The sequence below is a fragment of the Apis laboriosa genome, unplaced genomic scaffold, assembly GCF_014066325.1.
Source record: "Apis laboriosa isolate Shangri-la unplaced genomic scaffold, ASM1406632v1 scaffold15_cov152, whole genome shotgun sequence".
Taxonomy (NCBI): Eukaryota; Metazoa; Arthropoda; class Insecta; order Hymenoptera; family Apidae; genus Apis; species Apis laboriosa.
This window is the reverse complement of record NW_025222086.1, coordinates 828,127-847,183: the sequence shown is the minus strand read 5'-3', so window position 1 is coordinate 847,183 and position 19,057 is coordinate 828,127. Positions and strand designations below refer to the sequence as shown.

At 30.3% G+C, this 19,057-nt stretch overlaps 2 protein-coding genes and 1 long non-coding RNA gene across 5 annotated transcripts in view; 2 read left to right on the top strand and 1 right to left on the bottom strand.

Annotated features, from left to right (window-relative positions):
* Positions 1-656: 656 nt before the first annotated feature.
* LOC122710892 (dynein assembly factor with WDR repeat domains 1-like) lies at positions 657-4,872 on the top strand. Its single transcript, XM_043929116.1, has 8 exons — positions 657-967; positions 1,066-1,138; positions 1,655-1,858; positions 2,786-2,908; positions 3,230-3,414; positions 3,719-3,848; positions 4,103-4,401; positions 4,667-4,872. Exons 1-8 carry the CDS (start codon positions 928-930, stop codon positions 4,861-4,863), a joined length of 1,251 nt encoding a protein of 416 aa, XP_043785051.1. The 5' UTR covers positions 657-927; the 3' UTR covers positions 4,864-4,872.
* LOC122710893 overlaps positions 4,352-19,057 on the bottom strand; it is a 48,448-nt gene continuing 33,742 nt past the window's right edge. Inside the window, exon 4 of the long non-coding RNA XR_006346009.1 lies at positions 4,352-4,415. This is a non-coding gene — a long non-coding RNA (uncharacterized LOC122710893). The remainder of the gene's footprint in view (positions 4,416-19,057) is intronic.
* LOC122710891 (solute carrier organic anion transporter family member 4A1) overlaps positions 8,014-19,057 on the top strand; it is a 42,596-nt gene continuing 31,552 nt past the window's right edge. The window contains exons 1-2 of one of the 3 annotated variants that reach the window (XM_043929111.1): positions 8,014-8,823; positions 14,995-15,047. In XM_043929111.1, the coding sequence (XP_043785046.1) occupies positions 15,003-15,047 (45 nt within the window). In that variant the 5' untranslated portion in view covers positions 8,014-8,823; positions 14,995-15,002. Of the gene's footprint in view, positions 8,824-13,995; positions 14,929-14,994; positions 15,048-19,057 lie in introns of those variants that run through there. The other 2 variants (XM_043929110.1, XM_043929109.1) reach the window with 2 other exon arrangements.

The following is a 19,057-nucleotide window of genomic DNA, read 5'->3' as shown; positions in this document are numbered from 1 at the left end:
TATTTTGAGAGAGATGTTTTTGGTACTTAAGAGATAGTTATAAGTATTATCTGTATGTCTGACCTATTCTTATTCTTCGTCTATTTTTTCTGAAGTATATTTGCTTTATAAAATATACAGAATGTATATTTTATACATTCTCAAGAGATTGTATTTTTATATGATTAACCTATTCATTTTTTTTCTTTTTTTTACTTTATTTAAAAATTAGAAATCTTAATATACTCTATTGCATAGATAATGTTTAGATGTTGGAGATATATCGTTAACAGTATAAGTTATTCTCTGTAAATCTAGAGGAATTGTAAGTTAAAAAATGCTAAAATATTATAATTTTTAATATTTAATTAATGTTTTTTAATTATTAATTATGTTTTTTAATTACTAATTATAATTACTATATATAGAGAAATTTCTATTTTTTTTTCAATTTTTATCGTTTTTATCTATTTTAAGAATATTAGTAATAACTATTGAGTATTAATTCCATTTATTAATTTTTATTCGTTTAAATAATAAATTAAATAAATTAAATAAATTAAATAATAAATTAAAACTTCGTCTTTCACAATTTCAAAGTCTCGTTTAGGCATCTCTGCTGCAAGATTTACAATAATTGATCACGAAATTTCTACGCAAGACCGGGATGGAATCGACAAAACGTGCCTTGGTAACGCACAATATCGCGATTCGTCTATTTCTGCAACCGTATCAGGCAGTTGGACACGCACGACGAATAAGTGCGGGTCACTGCATTGACAGCCGTGGGTAAAAAAAACTAACCTCTACGATTCGCGTTTAATTCGCGCGCGTGCACGCCGATTACGTTTTATAATTAAATCCAGGTTCCTCTCGTTTTCGAGAGGGGCCCGTGGCAATTTGGTTGCTGTCTAAAACACTGGACGTGGCTGTAATTGGAATGTCCACATGAAGCTGATGAAGTTTTTGCTTCGTTACTTTCCACCAGGTATGCCAACCGAGCGGCATGAATTTTTGCGGAAATTAACGCGTGTCGCCAACATCTTAAAAATGATGTATCTCTCTGTATCTTTCTTCGTTTTATAGGCCTCGCCTTGGAGTATACTCAAGGTGGAGATATCAAGACGAAAATGATCGATCTTCTGGATTTATCTGCCGAGTAACTAATTTTTTTAATATCAAGCTTGTTTGTTTTTTATAGAACTTGAATTTGATACTTTCATTCTTTCGTTAAGAATATATAATGCTATTGTCATATTTATCTCATAAAATTTTCTCCGCGAATGTTTCTATAATTAGTATGGTATTGAATAAAATAAAATATCGAAAGAATTATCATTAAATGATAAACAATCCTTTATCTTATCTAATGTAACCAAAAATTTTCTCTTAATCTCCCTGTAAACTTGTTTTCCTTTATTAAATATATAATTACTTTCATAAAGTTAAAATATAAAAACAAAATCTTGCGATAACGACTCGAAACGCGATTACAGTCGTAAAAAGGGGAAAAAAAAATCAAAACAGAAAGAAAAGAAGAGGAAACGTTAGAGTCGCACGTCACAATTAAGCTCGTTGAATTATTTAAAAAAAAAAAAAAAAAAGAGAGAGCGCACGTAGGTGTATAATTACTTGGCGGCAAGTAGACTAGTGGAGTGTACGTGTCGTTTTGCAGAACGGACATAAGAGCATTAGCGGAGAGCATAAAAGCGGCCGAGCCTGTAATAACCGAAAGTGTAATGGAGCAGTTAGTGGAGACCCTGCAGAAGCTGCAAGCCAAAGTTTGCGATACAAACCCGAAGCGTTACTACAAATACAAGACCTTGCAGACCCATCTTCTGCCCCTCACGAATATTGCGTTCGATAAACTAGGTAAAAGGTACTCCCGATTAAGATTGCCCCACCACAATTCTAAATTTATTTATCATTAAAAGTAATGTAAGGGTAAATCAGAAATGGATGGACAAAGCTATATTTTTAAAATATAAATTATTTTAGGTTCAAAATCTGAAATGTCAATATTTAATTGTTGTACATATTACAACTATTGATATATTCAAAATTATTTATTTTAGTAGTAGTAGTGTAGATGTTCAATTATTTTAATATTTGAAAATTGTTTGAAAATTGGATAGATAAAAGTAATAGCATTTTAAAAAGTTGCATTATAAAAATATTTCAAGAAATATTTATATTCTTATAAAATTATCTAATCTTACAATGTCTTAGGTAACCGACTTAAAGAAGATCCAAGAGACTGGTAACGGTAAAAGTTTATTGCAAAAGTAACTCGTGAACATTCGTGGTGCTATGTTCATATTACCTATTTCATTCTTAAAATGAGCGGGATAAGCTTCTAAAGTTTGACCATCTATTTCAGAATTACCGTCTACATTCCTCTGAAAAGTTTTTACAAAGAGAATAATAACTCCTTTATCATCTGGGATTGTGGAAATGTATCTTTAACAAAGTTTCTTGCAAATTAGTATCTAAAACTGTTTTCATCCTTAATTTGATGAAAACAGAAATGCAGAAGTCATTAAATTCAATACCTCTTTTTATTCCTTCAATTTTACTTCATTATTCAGTTCATAACTTAGAGAAAAATTATTTACAATTCGATTTCAGATGATAAAAGAATTATTGCTTAAAGATATAATTTACAACATTATATCTTTATTCAAATTTTTAAGTAACAACAAGTATTTGAAATTTATAGAAAAATTATTTAAAAACTAATAATCTGATTCAATACATAATCTAATAAAATTATATTCTCACAATTTGTATTAAAATTTGTTAATAGATGCTTGACAGGCAGCTATGACAGAACGTGTAAAGTTTGGGACATTGACAGTGGAACGGAGCTTCTTACTCTCGAAGGCCATAAGAATGTGGTCTACACCGTGTCCTTCAACAACCCAATTTCGTACGTCTCGTTTAACCATTGCTCTTACAATTCATTTGTACTGTCGTCGACCGGAAACGAGGATACAGTCTTTCTCATGCACTCTTTGCCGACGAAATCTCTATCTAGAGTCCCTTTGTACACAACGTCTTGAAATACTTCATATTTTATTTTATAACAAAAAAATCGAGATGAAATATTTTTTGTTTAAATTCTTTTACGTATTTGAAAAATAATAAATCGTAATGAAGAAGGATTTTAATTTAATTTAAAGCATATTCTCGATTTTAAAGTATTTAATTGTTGATATTAATAATTTTTTTATATGATTTCGATTTTTAGAGACAAAATCGTAACGGGTTCCTTCGACAAAACTGCAAAAATTTGGTGTTCTCGGACGGGTCACTGCACGGCAACTATGAGGGGTCACAATGCTGAAGTAGTTGTTGCCAAATTCTCGCCAATTTATACAAAAATTGCAACTGGATCTTTAGATATGACGTCAAGAATATTTGACATAACAACAGGTATCTATATTAAAAGTGAAAATTATTACTTAACATCATTATTTAATAATATAAATTTTGCAAATAAAATTTAATAAAATTATCCATTTGTTATCTAATTCCATGTTGCATCTTTAGTACATTTTTCTCTAAAATTGTGGAAATATAGCATAACTTCACTCATTTCATTCACATACATTCATTCACTCTCAATTTTATAATACTCAAGTTAAATTCGAACGATTAATCTTTAAAGGAATGTAAAATGAGCAATGAGATTCGAGGATATGGATTTTTTAAAGTAAAATAAAAATTCGTTTAACAGGTGAGGAATTAGGGATATTGAGAGGTCACACTGCAGAAATAATCGCTTTACACTTCAACAACGATGGAAATCAAATAATAACGGGTTCTTTTGACGGCACTGTCAGTATTTGGGATGCGAGGATTCTCACGTGAGTTTATTTTAAAAAAAAGAGAAAGAAAATTTAACACGGTTATTTCCAATCATCTCAAATTAACTTTTATTCCATTTACAAATATACATACCTTTTTTTTTCAAATATTATTTTTTCAATCGAAATCTTGAAAATTAAAAATAATAATTAAAAAACAGTAAATCCCAAAGAGAAGAGTAAAGAAAGTTTTTAATATACTTCATATATTCTTTATTTCCTTGTTACTTACTCTCTACTTACTTTTCTTCCAGCCGCATATGCGTGTTAATCGGTCATCGATCCGAATTATCGAACTGCATTTACAATTTCGATTGCTCGTTGATCGCCTCATCGTCGATGGATAAAACGGCCAAAGTGTGGGACACGAAAATGAACTCGTGTCTGGCCACATTTCGAGGACACGACGACGAGGTCCTGGACCTGACCTTCGACAACAATGGGAAAAAGTTGGCCACTGCGAGCAGCGACACCACAGCCAGAGTTTGGGATGTGAGCACCAATTTCAAGCAGCTGGCCTTGATGAAAGGTCATCGAGAAGAGGTTTCAAAAGGTGATTCAATCATCCTGTTACATATAATGCAAATTTATTAGAAAAACTTGATCACCTTATGAATATCTTAATTAGTTTTTATTGATAGGAAAAAGTAAATAGAATAATGCAGACAAGGATATAAGTTGATGTTGAATAATATTATATATATATATAATTTAGAAATACATATAAAATAATTTAGAAAGATTATTAATAAAGATAAAGGATATAATTTAAGAGAGAGGAAATATTTAATAGAAAATAATGGAGGAAATTGATACAGTGTGTTTCAGCCCAAATAGTCAACATTTACTGACATCATCCTTGGATAGAACGTCGAAATTGTGGTCTTTGGAAAATGGATGCTGCATACAGACATTAGATGGTCATACAGACGACGTGTTCAGTTGTGCATTTTCTTATAATGGCGATACTATTATCACAGCGAGTAAAGATAATACTTGCATGATTTGGAGATGACTCGATTGGTTTCAGGTGTGCCCTTAGCTCTTACTTGTAATTTTGTTCATTGTTTATGTCGTATATTTTTATGCACTTTAAAATATTATTCATTCTTTTGTAGATTAAGGTTGAATATTTTCTTAAATGTTTTTTCAATTGAAATAAAAGTATTTTTTTTAATATAATTTAATATAATTTAAATTTATCAAATTATAATTGGTATTCAAGTTTTCTAGAAATTTATAATGAAAGTGTTTAAAAAAATTAAATTGTACAAGAGGAATCCTAACATTTTTGTAAGTGATTTTTAAATAATTTGAGATTTAGATAGAAATAAGTAATGCGGATCTAAAGAAAGAATAAAAATTATTGTAAAATATTATAAACACAGATATCTACACAAAACATTCAATATTTAAGACATTCAATCACATAAATTAATTATAAATTACAGTAGATAAACACCATTGCTTGAAATAAAATTTTTTGTAATTTATAATTAAATTCTATTCAAATCTAAATTTTAAATATTTAAATAAACAGTTTATACAAATTACAAATTAATATCTATTTGAAATATTTTGTGTATTATCTAATATAATATTCTCAGCATAAAATAAATATAATTCTCGAAACTCAACAACGTTACAAATTGTACTATTCCAGGTATTATTCCAGTGTGTTTCTCAAAGATCGCCATCTTATTATCTTATATCGATTTTAAAAATCCATTTATTCCAAAATAATTACATCGACATATTTTAAAAAGATGTCAGAAAAATTCATTTTCATAAGTCCATTTATTTGTTTATTCATTCGAGGAATACAATACAAAAGATAAAATCTTTCAGAGAATAATTTTTTTGCATATTGCAAAAAGAGAATTGCAGCCAAGAAGGAAGTTGAGAAACACTGTATATACAATGTATATTTTACGTGTAATATCCTAATACCCGCATGTATCACAACACGCAATCCAATTGTAAATAACAAAAAGAGCTTAATTGTATGGAATGCAATATCTCCGCAAGTGAATTGTTTGCAAAGCGCAATTATTCACACAATTTCTAAATATATTAAATTAAACCCGTTATGGCGTAACAAGATGGTATTTGTTAGCAACGGTTTCCATCAAAACGGAAAAACCACCGCGTCGTTTTATAACGAAACTCGCAACGAATACTTGTGGCGGGACGTTTAATTAAAAGTCGCCCCCTTTAAAGAGTGGTATTACACCTACGTTGCATTGCACGGCAATTAAAACAATATCGCGTTCTAAAAATTGCGTAACTCTCCACAGTCAGCATTATCAAGAGCGATTAAGTGGCGGTTAAGGAGACGATTATAATAATTTTAAAATGAACACTCGTGATCCTCGTTTCACGAATGTTATTTCTTCTATATATATATATGGAACGACTGGCTATTTCTTCCTGGTTGCGATAATTTTAATTCAATTTTTTGCAGAGAAGAAGCTGATTGAGTTTCCAAAAATTTTGAATTATTATAGATTAATGGATAAATAAAAAGATTATTTAAATAATTGTACAGTTATCGAATTTGGATATAATTATAATCGATTTCATTAATAATTCATAGAGTTGAGTTTCAATCTTCGATAGAAAGTTTGTGAAGAGGATCACATCGTTAAAGGAAATTACAGGAATGAATGTTAATTTTGATATTCGTAATTTTTTTTTATTTGTAATGAACAAGGGAAAAAAGATGATTGGAAAAATGAATTCGATTTAAATTTTGAGAAACGAGATTCTGTGTTTTGAGACAGTGACAAGAGTGGCAACTCCAATTTTTAAAATTTGGAATTCGATTTCGCTGTATTGAACACACGTGTTGTTTCTAAAATAATTTATCATTTAATTTGTATGCGAAGCAAGAATTATTCATAATTGGATTCAGATCTGGATGAAATTTATATCAAATAATAATTTGCAGATAATGATATTAATTAATGTTAATCGTTATTCGATTAAATAACGATGATGCTCCTTGTTCAAAAAATTTGAGGCAAAACGGATAATTGGAATTGTTTAAGAAAACGACATTTCGAAATAATATTTAGAATGAAGAATGAATGTGTTTTCATCGAAGTCGAATTAATGAATAATTTATATCGTGAAATAACAAATTATTGTACGAAAAAGATTAGGATGTTTCTGAAATGATATTAAAAATTAATTTTCGATTAATTTGATTTAATTGCGACACGAGATGAAAAAGATATGTTAATAATTGCAAAATAAAGATTTAATTTAAATTTCCTACGTGAAATTAATACGTATGAATTGTGATTTATATTTGATTTAATTTATATTCAAAATGAATGTGTGTATTGTCGTTATTAATAGGAATTTATTAAAGCTTATTATCGTTTAATATCGGTATGAGATGTGTAATAAATTCAAATATATATTGATTGAGGGAAATTTGCGAAATATTTACGTTACGTGGATGTCGAAGATAAAAGTGTATATGCGCATAATTTCTAAAAAGTAAATTGACGAAATAAATATTATATTGATCCCTGTTATTTATTGATTTCGAATGTATTTGTGAAAAAACTTTTTAAAAGTTTTTAACTTTTTAAAAATTTTTAAATATCGTGCACGTTTTAAAAATGATACACAAAAGATTGTATGGAAGAACACAAAAAAGGATTGTATCAAATTGGAACGAGTGGTGGATGAAAGGAAACGAGAAGGAAACAATAGAATGCAGAAAGAATGGAGAGAAATTGTATAAAATTGTAATATTATTGTCAAGATTTAGAAAATAATAAAATAAAAAATTATAAATAAATCAACATATGAATATATTATTACAACAATCGTTTTCTTAATTGTCTCAACATGATATAGAATTAATTAAATACATTGAACAATAAACGAACTAATATTATTTTGAATAAAAACATAAATAAATGTAAATAAATATGAAAAATCGTTTGAAAAATTCGTGATAAATCTCATAATCTTCAAACAAGGATTGTATATTCATCGAGAAATACCAAATATATGGAAACGTGTCGATGAGTGGGAGAAACTACCTCGAAAGTCATTCGCGATTGTATACTTATGCGAACAAACGTTGCTACTGTCTCAGTCGGTGTTCTCTACTCGGTCTGTATGACAGTGTCGCATCATTGGAAACGGTCGTTTTTTAAAGTCTTTGTTTCACGAGACAAAAGTCGGGTTGTTCGTGAATGTCCAGTGAATGAAAAATTAAGAAAAAAAAGAAATTTAATTAAGAATTAAAGTTTAAAAAGTATTAATTAAGAATTAAGACCAAGTTGAAGAATTAAAAAGTTTTTTTTTTTTGATGAGAAATTAAAATACAGTTTCGCAAAGAATTCGTTTTATAAATATGGATCCGTGTGTTTTGATATTGAATAACGTTTGTTTAACCAAGAAAAGAGATGATGCAAGTAACTTGGTGTTGAAATTGGTGAAAAAAATGTAATTTAAAGAATTATTTTCGATTGTTTCAAACCGTATTTTAATCAAGGATTTATGACTAAAACGATCCTTGTTACATTTGAATCGTGAGATTTACGACTTCATGATTCGATTACAGATATACTTCAATGTATGACAGTCTGATAATAAAAATTTAAAAAAGTATCAATAGAATTTAAGGATTAAAAATATCGACAAGTTAAAATTAAAGAATGCTTAAAAATTGACGAGGATTGTATTTCTTCATGAACTCTTCAAACGCGCGAAAAGAAATTACATTCGAGTGTGCCATCGATCAAGAACAATGTAAAGAATAGTGATCGATTCATGATACGTCCTTCGCTTGGAATATCCAATTTTGTGTAAGGAAATAACGTAAGAATTTTTCAAGGCTAAGTAATCGACGTGAAAGTTTGAAGAAGATTGGTGGCGTAATTTGAGAAAACAAGTGGATAAGTTTGCTAGTGGGAGATCGTGACTCAATGGAGTACAGGTGCACGTAAAGGTATTGTTTATTAAATTATGAATTTAACGAAATAATATTCGAATATTGAGAAACCCTATTAAAATTTTTCTAAAACACAGGTTAAAAAATACAGGTTACGAGTTTTATCGGTGATCATAAGATAGCGATTTATCGCAAATATTTAAAGTTTGACGTCCTTGCATATTATACGAGGATATCATTTCATTAAATATCATAATGTTTAAGAAATTAAACTGCCTTGTTTAAGACGTAGGAAATGTCTTTCTGAAATATGAAGAAGGTATTACAGTTTTCAAAATATCTTTTCTTTCATTGTTTCTTCTTTATATCATTTCATATCCTCGATTTTCATTTTTGTTTTCTCTTTTTAGAAAAATTATATATAAAATTTACATTTAGTTTTATTTTAATTATTTATTTATTTATTATTCCACGTGAAAAGAATTTTTCTTACGAAGAAGAAAAGAAAATAGTTGATAAAAATTTTCAAAACAGTTTAATCGAAATGAAATAAATGTATTACAGTTTATCCTTGTGTAATATGACAGAAACCAATTTTCCAATCTTATTAGAAAACGCGTGTCATACTTATCTGTAAACAAGAACAGATATAATAATTACTCGAGATAAGCAACAAACAATGATTCAGAAAAATGTAAAAACATCTAATTTGATAAGAAATTATTTTCCAATCTATTTTCCGCGAATGTACATTTAGTTTCTCGTCAAAGTGTCATCAAATCTCATAATGGCTCCGATTAAACTGTAATCACGCTAATTGCACCTGGATTCACGCCATTAGAGAGTCATAATCATAACGTAAATATCGTGTTCGGAGACTTTGATGAGGAATCGACTCGTCCATTTCTTTTTTTTTTTTCAACGAAATTGGTGAAAAAAAAAAAATTTGAAATAAATGGAAAATTTATTTCCATTCTTCGATCGATAAAGGATTATTTTGCAAATAAACTTTTATATGAAGTAACATTTAAACAGTAATGAAATAGTGTTTCAAGTACGTATATTAATTGGAAATCATAAAAATATCATTTCGAGATAGATTTCATTGAAATATAGGAAAAACAATATTTCAAAGGCAATTTTTAATTTTAACATTTTATAATGTGATATAATGCAGGGCTTTGCATACTTTTACGAGCCTAGATGCTTCAAAGAATTATCACTTTTCGTGACCTAGTTGCTTATAATACATATTTTAAGAGGAAAAAGAAATTGAATAAAAAATATCGTTATAATACATAAACGTATTAATTATAATAAATAACGAGATTTATTAAAAAAATTTATTTTTCCTGATGATTCTAGAGTTATAAGTGTAATTAATAAAACGTATAAAAATATCAATTAATACGTACATGAAGTAAATACCTAAGTTTTTTCATTTTTATTTGAAGCATCTTTTATTTTCATCATTCACCATTAAAATAATAAATTGTATTTGTTCGTGATTTAAGCATTTTCAAATTTGCACAAGGTTAAACGTTAAAATAGCATGTTTAAACAGTATTTAAGTGAAATATTAAACTTTTTAGTTTTTTTTTTTTTGTCTGAAATTATTACAAATGCTCGTCAATTCTGTAACTCTGGAAACCGGTTTTACAGTGTGTATTTTATTAAACTGACACGTACTTTCGTAGTCCAAGAGAAATCTCTTTACAATGAAACGATCTCGTTGTAAGGTGAATCGATTCGAGCGATTATCTCGCGTTGCTTCGAGGCAATGAGTAATTAAAGAATTTCGTAAAAGAATGGATCAAAGGGATGATATCGATTGGATAAAAGAGTGGAGGAGATTTAATGCAGATTAAGTGTAATGCAGTTTTAAATTTAATGATTCGGATATTTAATTCGAATTCTACGTGAAATTTTTGTATTCAAAAATATTATTTTTATTTGCAATACATATATTGCAACATTGATACCAAAAATATGGTTTTCAGCAAATTCGATCAAAATAAAAGAATGAATGTTGAATACGCATTTTATCTGTGCCATTGTACAATTTAATATACGATGAATATGATCAATCCTCTCCAAAAATGATTTAAATAATCAACTATAATAACTTTTCACAAAATTATCACGAAAAAAATTGCCAACGAATCGTTCACGAGTGTATATCTCGCGAATCTACTATTTCTTATTTAAAGTAGCAACGAAACTGTCGACGTCAATTTTAGCCACGTCAAAGCAAACAAAACGATTAGAAAATCTCAAGAATCTTCGTCTCAGCCTCAAACGAATCGATCTAGTGTGAATTCAACGAGTAGAAGAAAAAAACTTAAAAATCGAAAGAATGCACTTTGGAAATGCATTTCCAATTTCCGTTTTAGGTCATAGGTAATTGGATCTAACTTTCGAGGAGCCCAAAATATTACACTTGATTGATCCTCTTAATAACATATATTTTTATTGTCTTAAAATGAGATCAGGGATTATTGATTGATGAAGAGGGAAAAATTCACGAAATCATTGTTGCAATCGAGATTAACTTTGAGTAATAGAATCGAGCTAGTTTTTACACCTTGGACAAGTTACAAGTGTCTTCGTTGCGCCCTTAATTAGCAACGTCACTGAGAAAAGGGAGAAGACACGCGACAGAAGCGAATTAATTAAGGGAACAATCTCTTGTGTAATTATTTGCTGTTGGAAAAAATAATTAATGCGGACGATAAATATTATAATCTATGAAAAGAATCCATCGACCGAAAATAAAACTGAAGATAAAACCAAACAGTCAGTGGAACATCTTAACAAGTTAATCTTGTTCCAACAACATTCCCACGGTTTTCACTTATTATAATCCATCCACGTGCCTCGTTTTTATCACGTATCCTGGCAAAAACTGTCCACAGGTTAGTAAACATTTCTAGTAGATCTGTATATAATCCTTTGTATATATTTTGTATATAATCCTTTGTATATATTTTGTATATAATCCTTTGTATATATATCACCGGTGAGAAAGTTTTGGCCGTGCCGTAATACGCACTGCACCATTTGAAATATTTATTTTAATCTGCTCGGTATATCACGAGACATAGTGCATACGTTCCAACAAATTTCTCCCTGTATAGCGATCCAGATTTACCTCTTTAATATATAGCCGGGCATTTTTCTGACACGTCGTGCAGCAACGAAACAGCAACGTTTCAGATGTTTCTAAACGCGTCACGAATCGCGTAGAAATTTTTTGCCTGATATATTTGGAGCCAAAAATTTAAATGTACGCGTTTTTGTTTAGGAAAAGGTATTGATTATCATAGAAATATCATTTTAATTGTCAAATTGCTGTATTATATCGTATACTATTTGAAATACACAAATGAAGTATGGTTAGATTAGATTATATTCCAAGATGAGAATCATCGAAATTTCAAAGATATTTCAAATTACTTCTTTCTATATCCTCTCTATCCATACTTTCCCCGCTTAACTTTTCTAAAACTTTGGACCATAAAGGAACATTTCCCAAGTTACCTATCTACTTAAAATTTCATCGTTCTCAAAGAATAACTTCTTAAAAAAAAATTGCTCCAAGCTCTGATTTATCAACGCCCCAATAAAAATTCTTCCAAAGCTTCCAAAGATCGGCTTTAAAATGCCTCCCTCCACATCGAAAACACGTCGAATATTTTCCTGGAATATTTTCCATACACGTGTGATATATCTGTGCGTTCGTAATCATAAAAAAAGGAAGAAAGAAAGAAAGAAAGAAAGAAAAAAAATCAAAAGGAGGCAACGATAAATAAAGTGTCCTGTCAGCATACACACGTCGCTCCTTCCTCCACCATTCGAATCGAACGGGTGGGTGGTCCTATCCTCCTCGTGATAAAGCACGAATTCGCGCTTCCTTCGGTAATAAAAACCGAGATACAGACTGTTCTACAACGGTGGATGGTTCTATGCATTGACTCTGAGCGTACGGAAGAGATAAAGCGGCTTCTCTCCCGCCCGATTTATAGGCTGGTGGATTTCCGCGCGTACAAATTGTAAGGGTAATTAGATTTGGGACGAATGGGTCGGAGATAAGGGAGGATGGACACGGCGATGAATATTTTCGGATTATTTTATAAGGGGATTGTCTTTTCATCTATATCTAGGGAATTGTTTGGTTTCTTTTTTTTTTTTTTTTTTTNGAAAGTATTTTCGAGTTTTACTTCGTATTATTAATCGTTTTAAAATTGTTGAAAATTATTTGGATATGCTAGGGAATTGTTTGGTTTTTTTTTTTTAGTATTTTCGAGTTTTATTTCGTATTATTAATTGTTTTAAAATTGTTGAAAATTATTTGGATATACTAGGGAATTGTTTGGTTTTTTTTTTAATATTTTCGAGTTTTATTTCGTTTTATTAATCGTTTTAAAATTGTTGAAAATTATTTGGTTATTAGGGAATTGTTTGGTTTCTTTTTTTTTAGTACTTTCGAAAGTATTTTCGAGTTTTATTTTGTTTTATTAATTGTTTTAAAATTATTTGGGTATTTTTTTTTTTTAATTATTATACATTTACATCGTTTACATCGTGTACATCGAACAAATAAAATTTTTATTTCCAATTTATTGTAAATAATATTGCGATCCTTTAAAAAAATACAATCAATTTAATAAGTATATTGTAAACAAATATATACAGCAACAATATCTCTCGTATTATTATTTTCAAATATTAACGCGAGTCACTGCATATTCAACGCAAGTTTTAACAATTGAAATTTCCAAATGGATTTGCATATGTTTGTTTTGCAATAAACTCGAATGGAATTAAAAGGGGGCCGCTTTTACCATCCTCGTGCTTTCTTCCAAGGAGAACAGGATATTGCGTTTCTGACAATGAGTAAATCCTCGCTTGCATAAATTCTATATATAATTAAAGACAAAAAAAGGAGGGAAAAAATTCGCAGTAAATAAATGACGTTTATTTTATATTTTTATAATAATTACTTCTAAGTAGGTAATTACTCAATACTGCGATAAGACAATGAATAAGGAAAAATCGTACGTGCAAAAAACGAAAGTCACTGAAACTAGCTTGTTTCGCTATTACTGTTATTGCGTGCCTTCTTCTATAAATTACAGAATATTTATGATCGGATATTGTTATGAAAATAGACAGAGCGAATATAAACTGTTCCGAGAAATGAGTTTAAATACATAAATACTTGGAACCAAAATATTCTTCTTTAGTTTTCTATATAATAAATAGATGGCAACGCTATACAAGCGTTGTATGTCTATTTAATAAAATAAATAAGTTTTAAATTTTAACAAAATAAAAATTGGAATTGATCAATTTAATTTCTGACAGGAGCGATTCAAATATCGATATAGCGAGAAATTGCAAACGTCTCGAGGGGGATGATTGAAAAATATTGAAATTGGAGGATATTAAAAAGGCCTCATAAACGATCGTGAATTCGATGCATGGAATCGTAGAAGAAAATCGGTAATGGGGAAATCGTGTTGAACTTAAAGATGCCTCTGCTCGAGGGCTCTTATGTTCTATCCGCGGTAAAAACCGAACGATTTTTATCGTTTCTTCCTTTCTTTTTGCCACTGGGTCACGACTAAAGAAAAGTGTAACGAGGAAATTGTAACAATTGTTAAACACGAGAATTAATCATTTTATTAATCAATTATTAATCAAATATTAATCAATTATTCACTGCTGGAAATAGGCAGATGAAAAAGTAAAATTTAAAGTAAAATTAGATATTTGACAAATAAATTCTAGAATCTTTAATCAATTTCGATATTCTGTCAATGTTGTTACAAACTTTTCGAATATTCTGTTGAAAAAACAATTTTTGATAAAATTTATATCATGATTGAAAAAAGAGCAGATTGTAAAAAAACTCAAGTCATATTTTTATACTCGAAGAAATTAAGTTGGTTAGAATAATACGAATGGATTCGTTCGAAGACGCTTTGCTCAAAGACATTCCATACAGAGTGCATAATTTAACCGAAGCATCTATTACCTTGTTAGTTCGATTGTTACCAGCTCCATTATGGTTCATTCGCACGTCTCAACGGATTGTCTTACGGTTTGAGAATGCACTGAATTTATTGTTTGTGATCTACAAGTGTGATAGCAAAATATGTAAGTTGAATTTTGCCGAGTGAATCCTATTTTTAAATTAATAATAATAATCCTTTTCTTGTTCAGGTGGAACTATGAATGGGATGGACAATCTTGGATACGACGCAGCAGAAAATGCGGTGAGTGGATGAATATTTATGAAAAATACAGAGTTAGATTACATAAAAATTTCCTTCCCCTTCCATTATAAAATAACAAATAATCTAATAATATAATCAACACTTGTTATTCGGTAAAAACAATTTCAAACCTTACACAATACTATTATATATTACTCTTATATATTGGTCGAATTTATAATTATAAACAGATCCAGTATTTATGCAAATTTGAACTGGAGTCAGATGCAAATATTCGCATCATAGGAATCGGGATAAAAAGATATTGCACTTGTTTATTCCCGTGGGATAAGATGAAAGGACGGTGAGGTTGCTTTGCTGGCGGAATTTCCGGATTATCGGTCACGAGATTAGAACAAACTTCGGCGAAAAAAGATCTGATAAAAAAAGCAGTAGGTTGGCGTTTCAAACTTGCTTCTTGAACTTCGTTGAATCATTTTCATCGTAATCGTCGGATACCATCTTGTTCCCGTTCAACTTTCAAACAATTATCTCCGAAGTATTGTTTAATTTTTAAAATTGCTTTAGTATAGTTTATTATAAAGGGAAAATTGTTGGAAAATAGTTTTATATGGTGAATTTTTATTGCGGAAAATTCATTACTGTGTATGAAGATAGAATTTATATTTGAATAATGAAAGAATATTGCACAATCGAACATTCTATTGTCGTTCAAACTGTAAGTTTATTTCTATCTTTTCAAAAGCTTACATCTATTTATCATAAATCATTTTAACCCTAATCAAAGATAATTTTTCCTCAATAACAAATATTCTCAAGAGAATTCTATAAACATCTTTAAGAGGATTCTATAAACATCCTCAAGAGGATTTTTTGAATTTATTTTCAAGAAAATAAATCTTGCATCTATCATAAATCAAATTTCAATCCTAATCAAAAATATTTAATATATCATCCAAACTTTCCCCAATAACAAATATTCTCAAGAGGAATTCTTGTGAGGAATTTCTTGAACATCCTCAAGAGGATTCAGTGAACATCCTCAAGAGGATTCAGTGAACATCCTCAAGAGGATTCAGTGAACATGCTCAAGAGGATTCAGTGAACATCCTCAAGAGGATTCAGTGAACATCCTCAAAAGGATTCAGTGAACATCCTCAAAAGGATTCAGTGAACATCCTCAAGAGGATTCAGTGAACATGCTCAAGAGGATTCTGTGAACATGCTCAAGAGGATTCTGTGAACATCCTCAAGAGGATTCCGTGAACATCCTCAAGAGGATTCCGTGAACATCCTCAAGAGGATTTAGTGAACATTCTCAAGAGGATTCAGTGAACATTCTCAAGAGGATTCAGTGAACATCCTCAAGAGGATTCAGTGAACATCCTCAAGAATATAAATCTTGCATCTACCTAATATAAAATCATTTCAACCCTAATCAAAAATACTTGATATATTATCCAAACTTTTCCCCAATAACAAATATTCTCAAGAGGATTCTGTGAACATTCTCAAGAGGATAAAGAAAAATTGAAACTTATTCCCCGATATTAGTGTCTACACGATGGAGGGCTACGAAAGGATCGTTGAAAAATACAAGGATAGGAAGAATCGACAAAGATGTTTGCCTAAAGAATATTGGCCGGATGAAAGCGGTTTTCGGAAAGTCAAGCCGAATTCTTGGAAGAATTGTGGTGTGGAGAAGCTGTGGCACAATGCGCGTGCAACGTAAACTCGTTTCGAGACCTCTTTTATTCGCCTAGGTTATCCCGATCCTACTTTTCATTTAAAAAGGGAGTGCGTCTGTGAAAGCATATTCGCGCCATTTTCGATACGTACCGGAACTATGTATTCCAGTGGAGGAAATGGAAAAAGGGGTTGAAGAGGGGTTGTTTCCTTAACAGATTTTCGTATTATTAAACCTTTGTTAATAGGGATGTTTGTTTGAGATTTTACGACCGGTTAAAAGTATATCTAATATTCTTTTTCTAATCCTTTCTTGAAAAAGAAAAGAATTACAATCGTCGTGGAAATAATTATTTGAATCTTCTCGTTATTTTTCAAAGAATAAAAATCTTTTTTGAAGATGCTAATATTATTATATAAGTATTCTTCAAAAAATATATCTATAATCGTATTAATCGTAATTAAAGATCCTTTTATTTATAATCGAAATTATTCATTATCGAAAATAGACATAAATGAAATTTCTTTTGCATAAGAAAAACATTGTTTCAATAGGAAACGATTAATAAGCTGTTCGATTGTTATTATTGCAATTATGATCGGTTTGTGGAACCGTATATGAGATTGGTAATAGTTCATTTCCGTGGTTGCGGTATGCGTGGTTGACATAGTCTGATTCGATCGAATTGCAATTTCGAGATGCATTCTGTACATATATATATATAGGTATGTATAGATATGTATATTGAAACTGTAATTAAAAAATGCTTGATAAAATTTTACATCGAGGAATCTGTGCGATTTATATGAATTTTATTTAACCAATTAGAAGTTATTAGAAAAAATTTTAAATCGAACACTTTATTCCAACAAACACGCGATAAAAACCTCGAAACGGAAGAACTTCTGACGAAAAAAAGGCGAAAAAAACTCGTTTCGCCCAGAAAAAAGGAAAATCGAACGAAACCCGCATACCAAACGCGCGTTCACCAACAAACCACAAATCACTCTCCACCTTCAATATCCCGGAACGGACGTCAAAAATACATCTCATGAAAACACATATTCTCCCCTATTCAATCTAACCGACTAACTCCGATAAATCTCATCAATCTTCGCCAATCGTTCTATCCACCTAAAAAAAAAAAAAAAAAAATAAGAAAAAAAAAAAAAAGAAAAGAATTAAAAGGAAAAAAGAAGAAAAGAACGCGGAGAAAGGAGATAAAAATATACGTGCATAGAAAAAATTCGATGAATCAAAGCAGAAATGCGCGTATGAATGGCAATCCAAGAGAAAAATGAGATCATTCACCGGAGGCGAAGCACGCCATCGCGATGACGGAAGCCCCAATTTCCCTGGACGCGATTTTCCGGGGAGAGATCCTGAGAGATTGACGTTGAATGTGGGACGAAAATTTCGACCGATCTACATATTTTACACACGGCCACGTACACATCCACCTTCCCTCTTTGTTCGCCCTGCTTGTTCGCCATTGTTATCGTTGGTATTATCAATGGAAGGGACGAGTTGCGCGCGGTTAATGCCTGCGGGCCACGATTGTGCCGCAATTACGAGGAGTAGCGGCATGACGAAGATGTCGAAGAGAAAAATAATGGTTAGAAAGTGGAGTGGGATGGGATGAGATGGGTAGGACGAGAGTATCGTCGAAATTGATGGGCACATGGTCAAAAATCCGTGGGAAGTGGATGATGAATCGCAATTACGATCGAGGAAACGGAATTGTTGTAATTGTTATGTTATCTTATGTTATTTTTCAAGAAGGATTTGAACTTTGAACTAATTAAATTAAATAGGAGAGTGGTAATTTTCTGATAATTATTCGGGGAATAATTTTTAATTCAAAGCTCTCAATGGATCATATTTATTTTCGAAATTACCAAAATTCCCTGTCGAAAATTTCTCAACGAAGCCAGAGCTTTATTTTTTACCGATATCAATCGAGCAATCGTGTCCCTCTTTACCTTTTCTAATGAAAAAAACCTTTGCATCCCGGATCAAGTATTCTCCGTTCCCATCATTCAATATCTACCTCCCTTTTTCAAAAAAAAAATTGATAAAAAATCCTCAAAGAAGATTAAAAACAAACTGCACAAGAAATCAAAAAGGGAAAAGCAAAAAGGTATTTGAAAACTGGCTAGATTTATGATGCTTACTAATCGATCATAAAAATTGTAATCTCGATTGAATATCTTCTTTTTTATTTTTTAAAAGTAACAATAAAGCAAGCAATATAATAACCTACACCAAAAAAAAAAAAAATTCTATTCTCCCTCTTATTTTGAAAGGAGCCATACTTGCCGTAAGAACGAAAAAACCCAAGAGAAAAAAGGAAAAATAAAAA

Excerpts from the sequence above, each read along its gene's own strand:
- LOC122710892 (XM_043929116.1), top strand. The coding sequence starts at position 928 with ATGAAGCTGATGAAGTTTTTGCTTCGTTACTTTCCACCAG. Across the intron at positions 2,909-3,229 it reads TCCTTCAACAACCCAATTTC|AGACAAAATCGTAACGGGTT; the intron begins GTACGTCTCGTT and ends TTCGATTTTTAG. Across the intron at positions 3,849-4,102 it reads TGGGATGCGAGGATTCTCAC|CCGCATATGCGTGTTAATCG; the intron begins GTGAGTTTATTT and ends CTTTTCTTCCAG.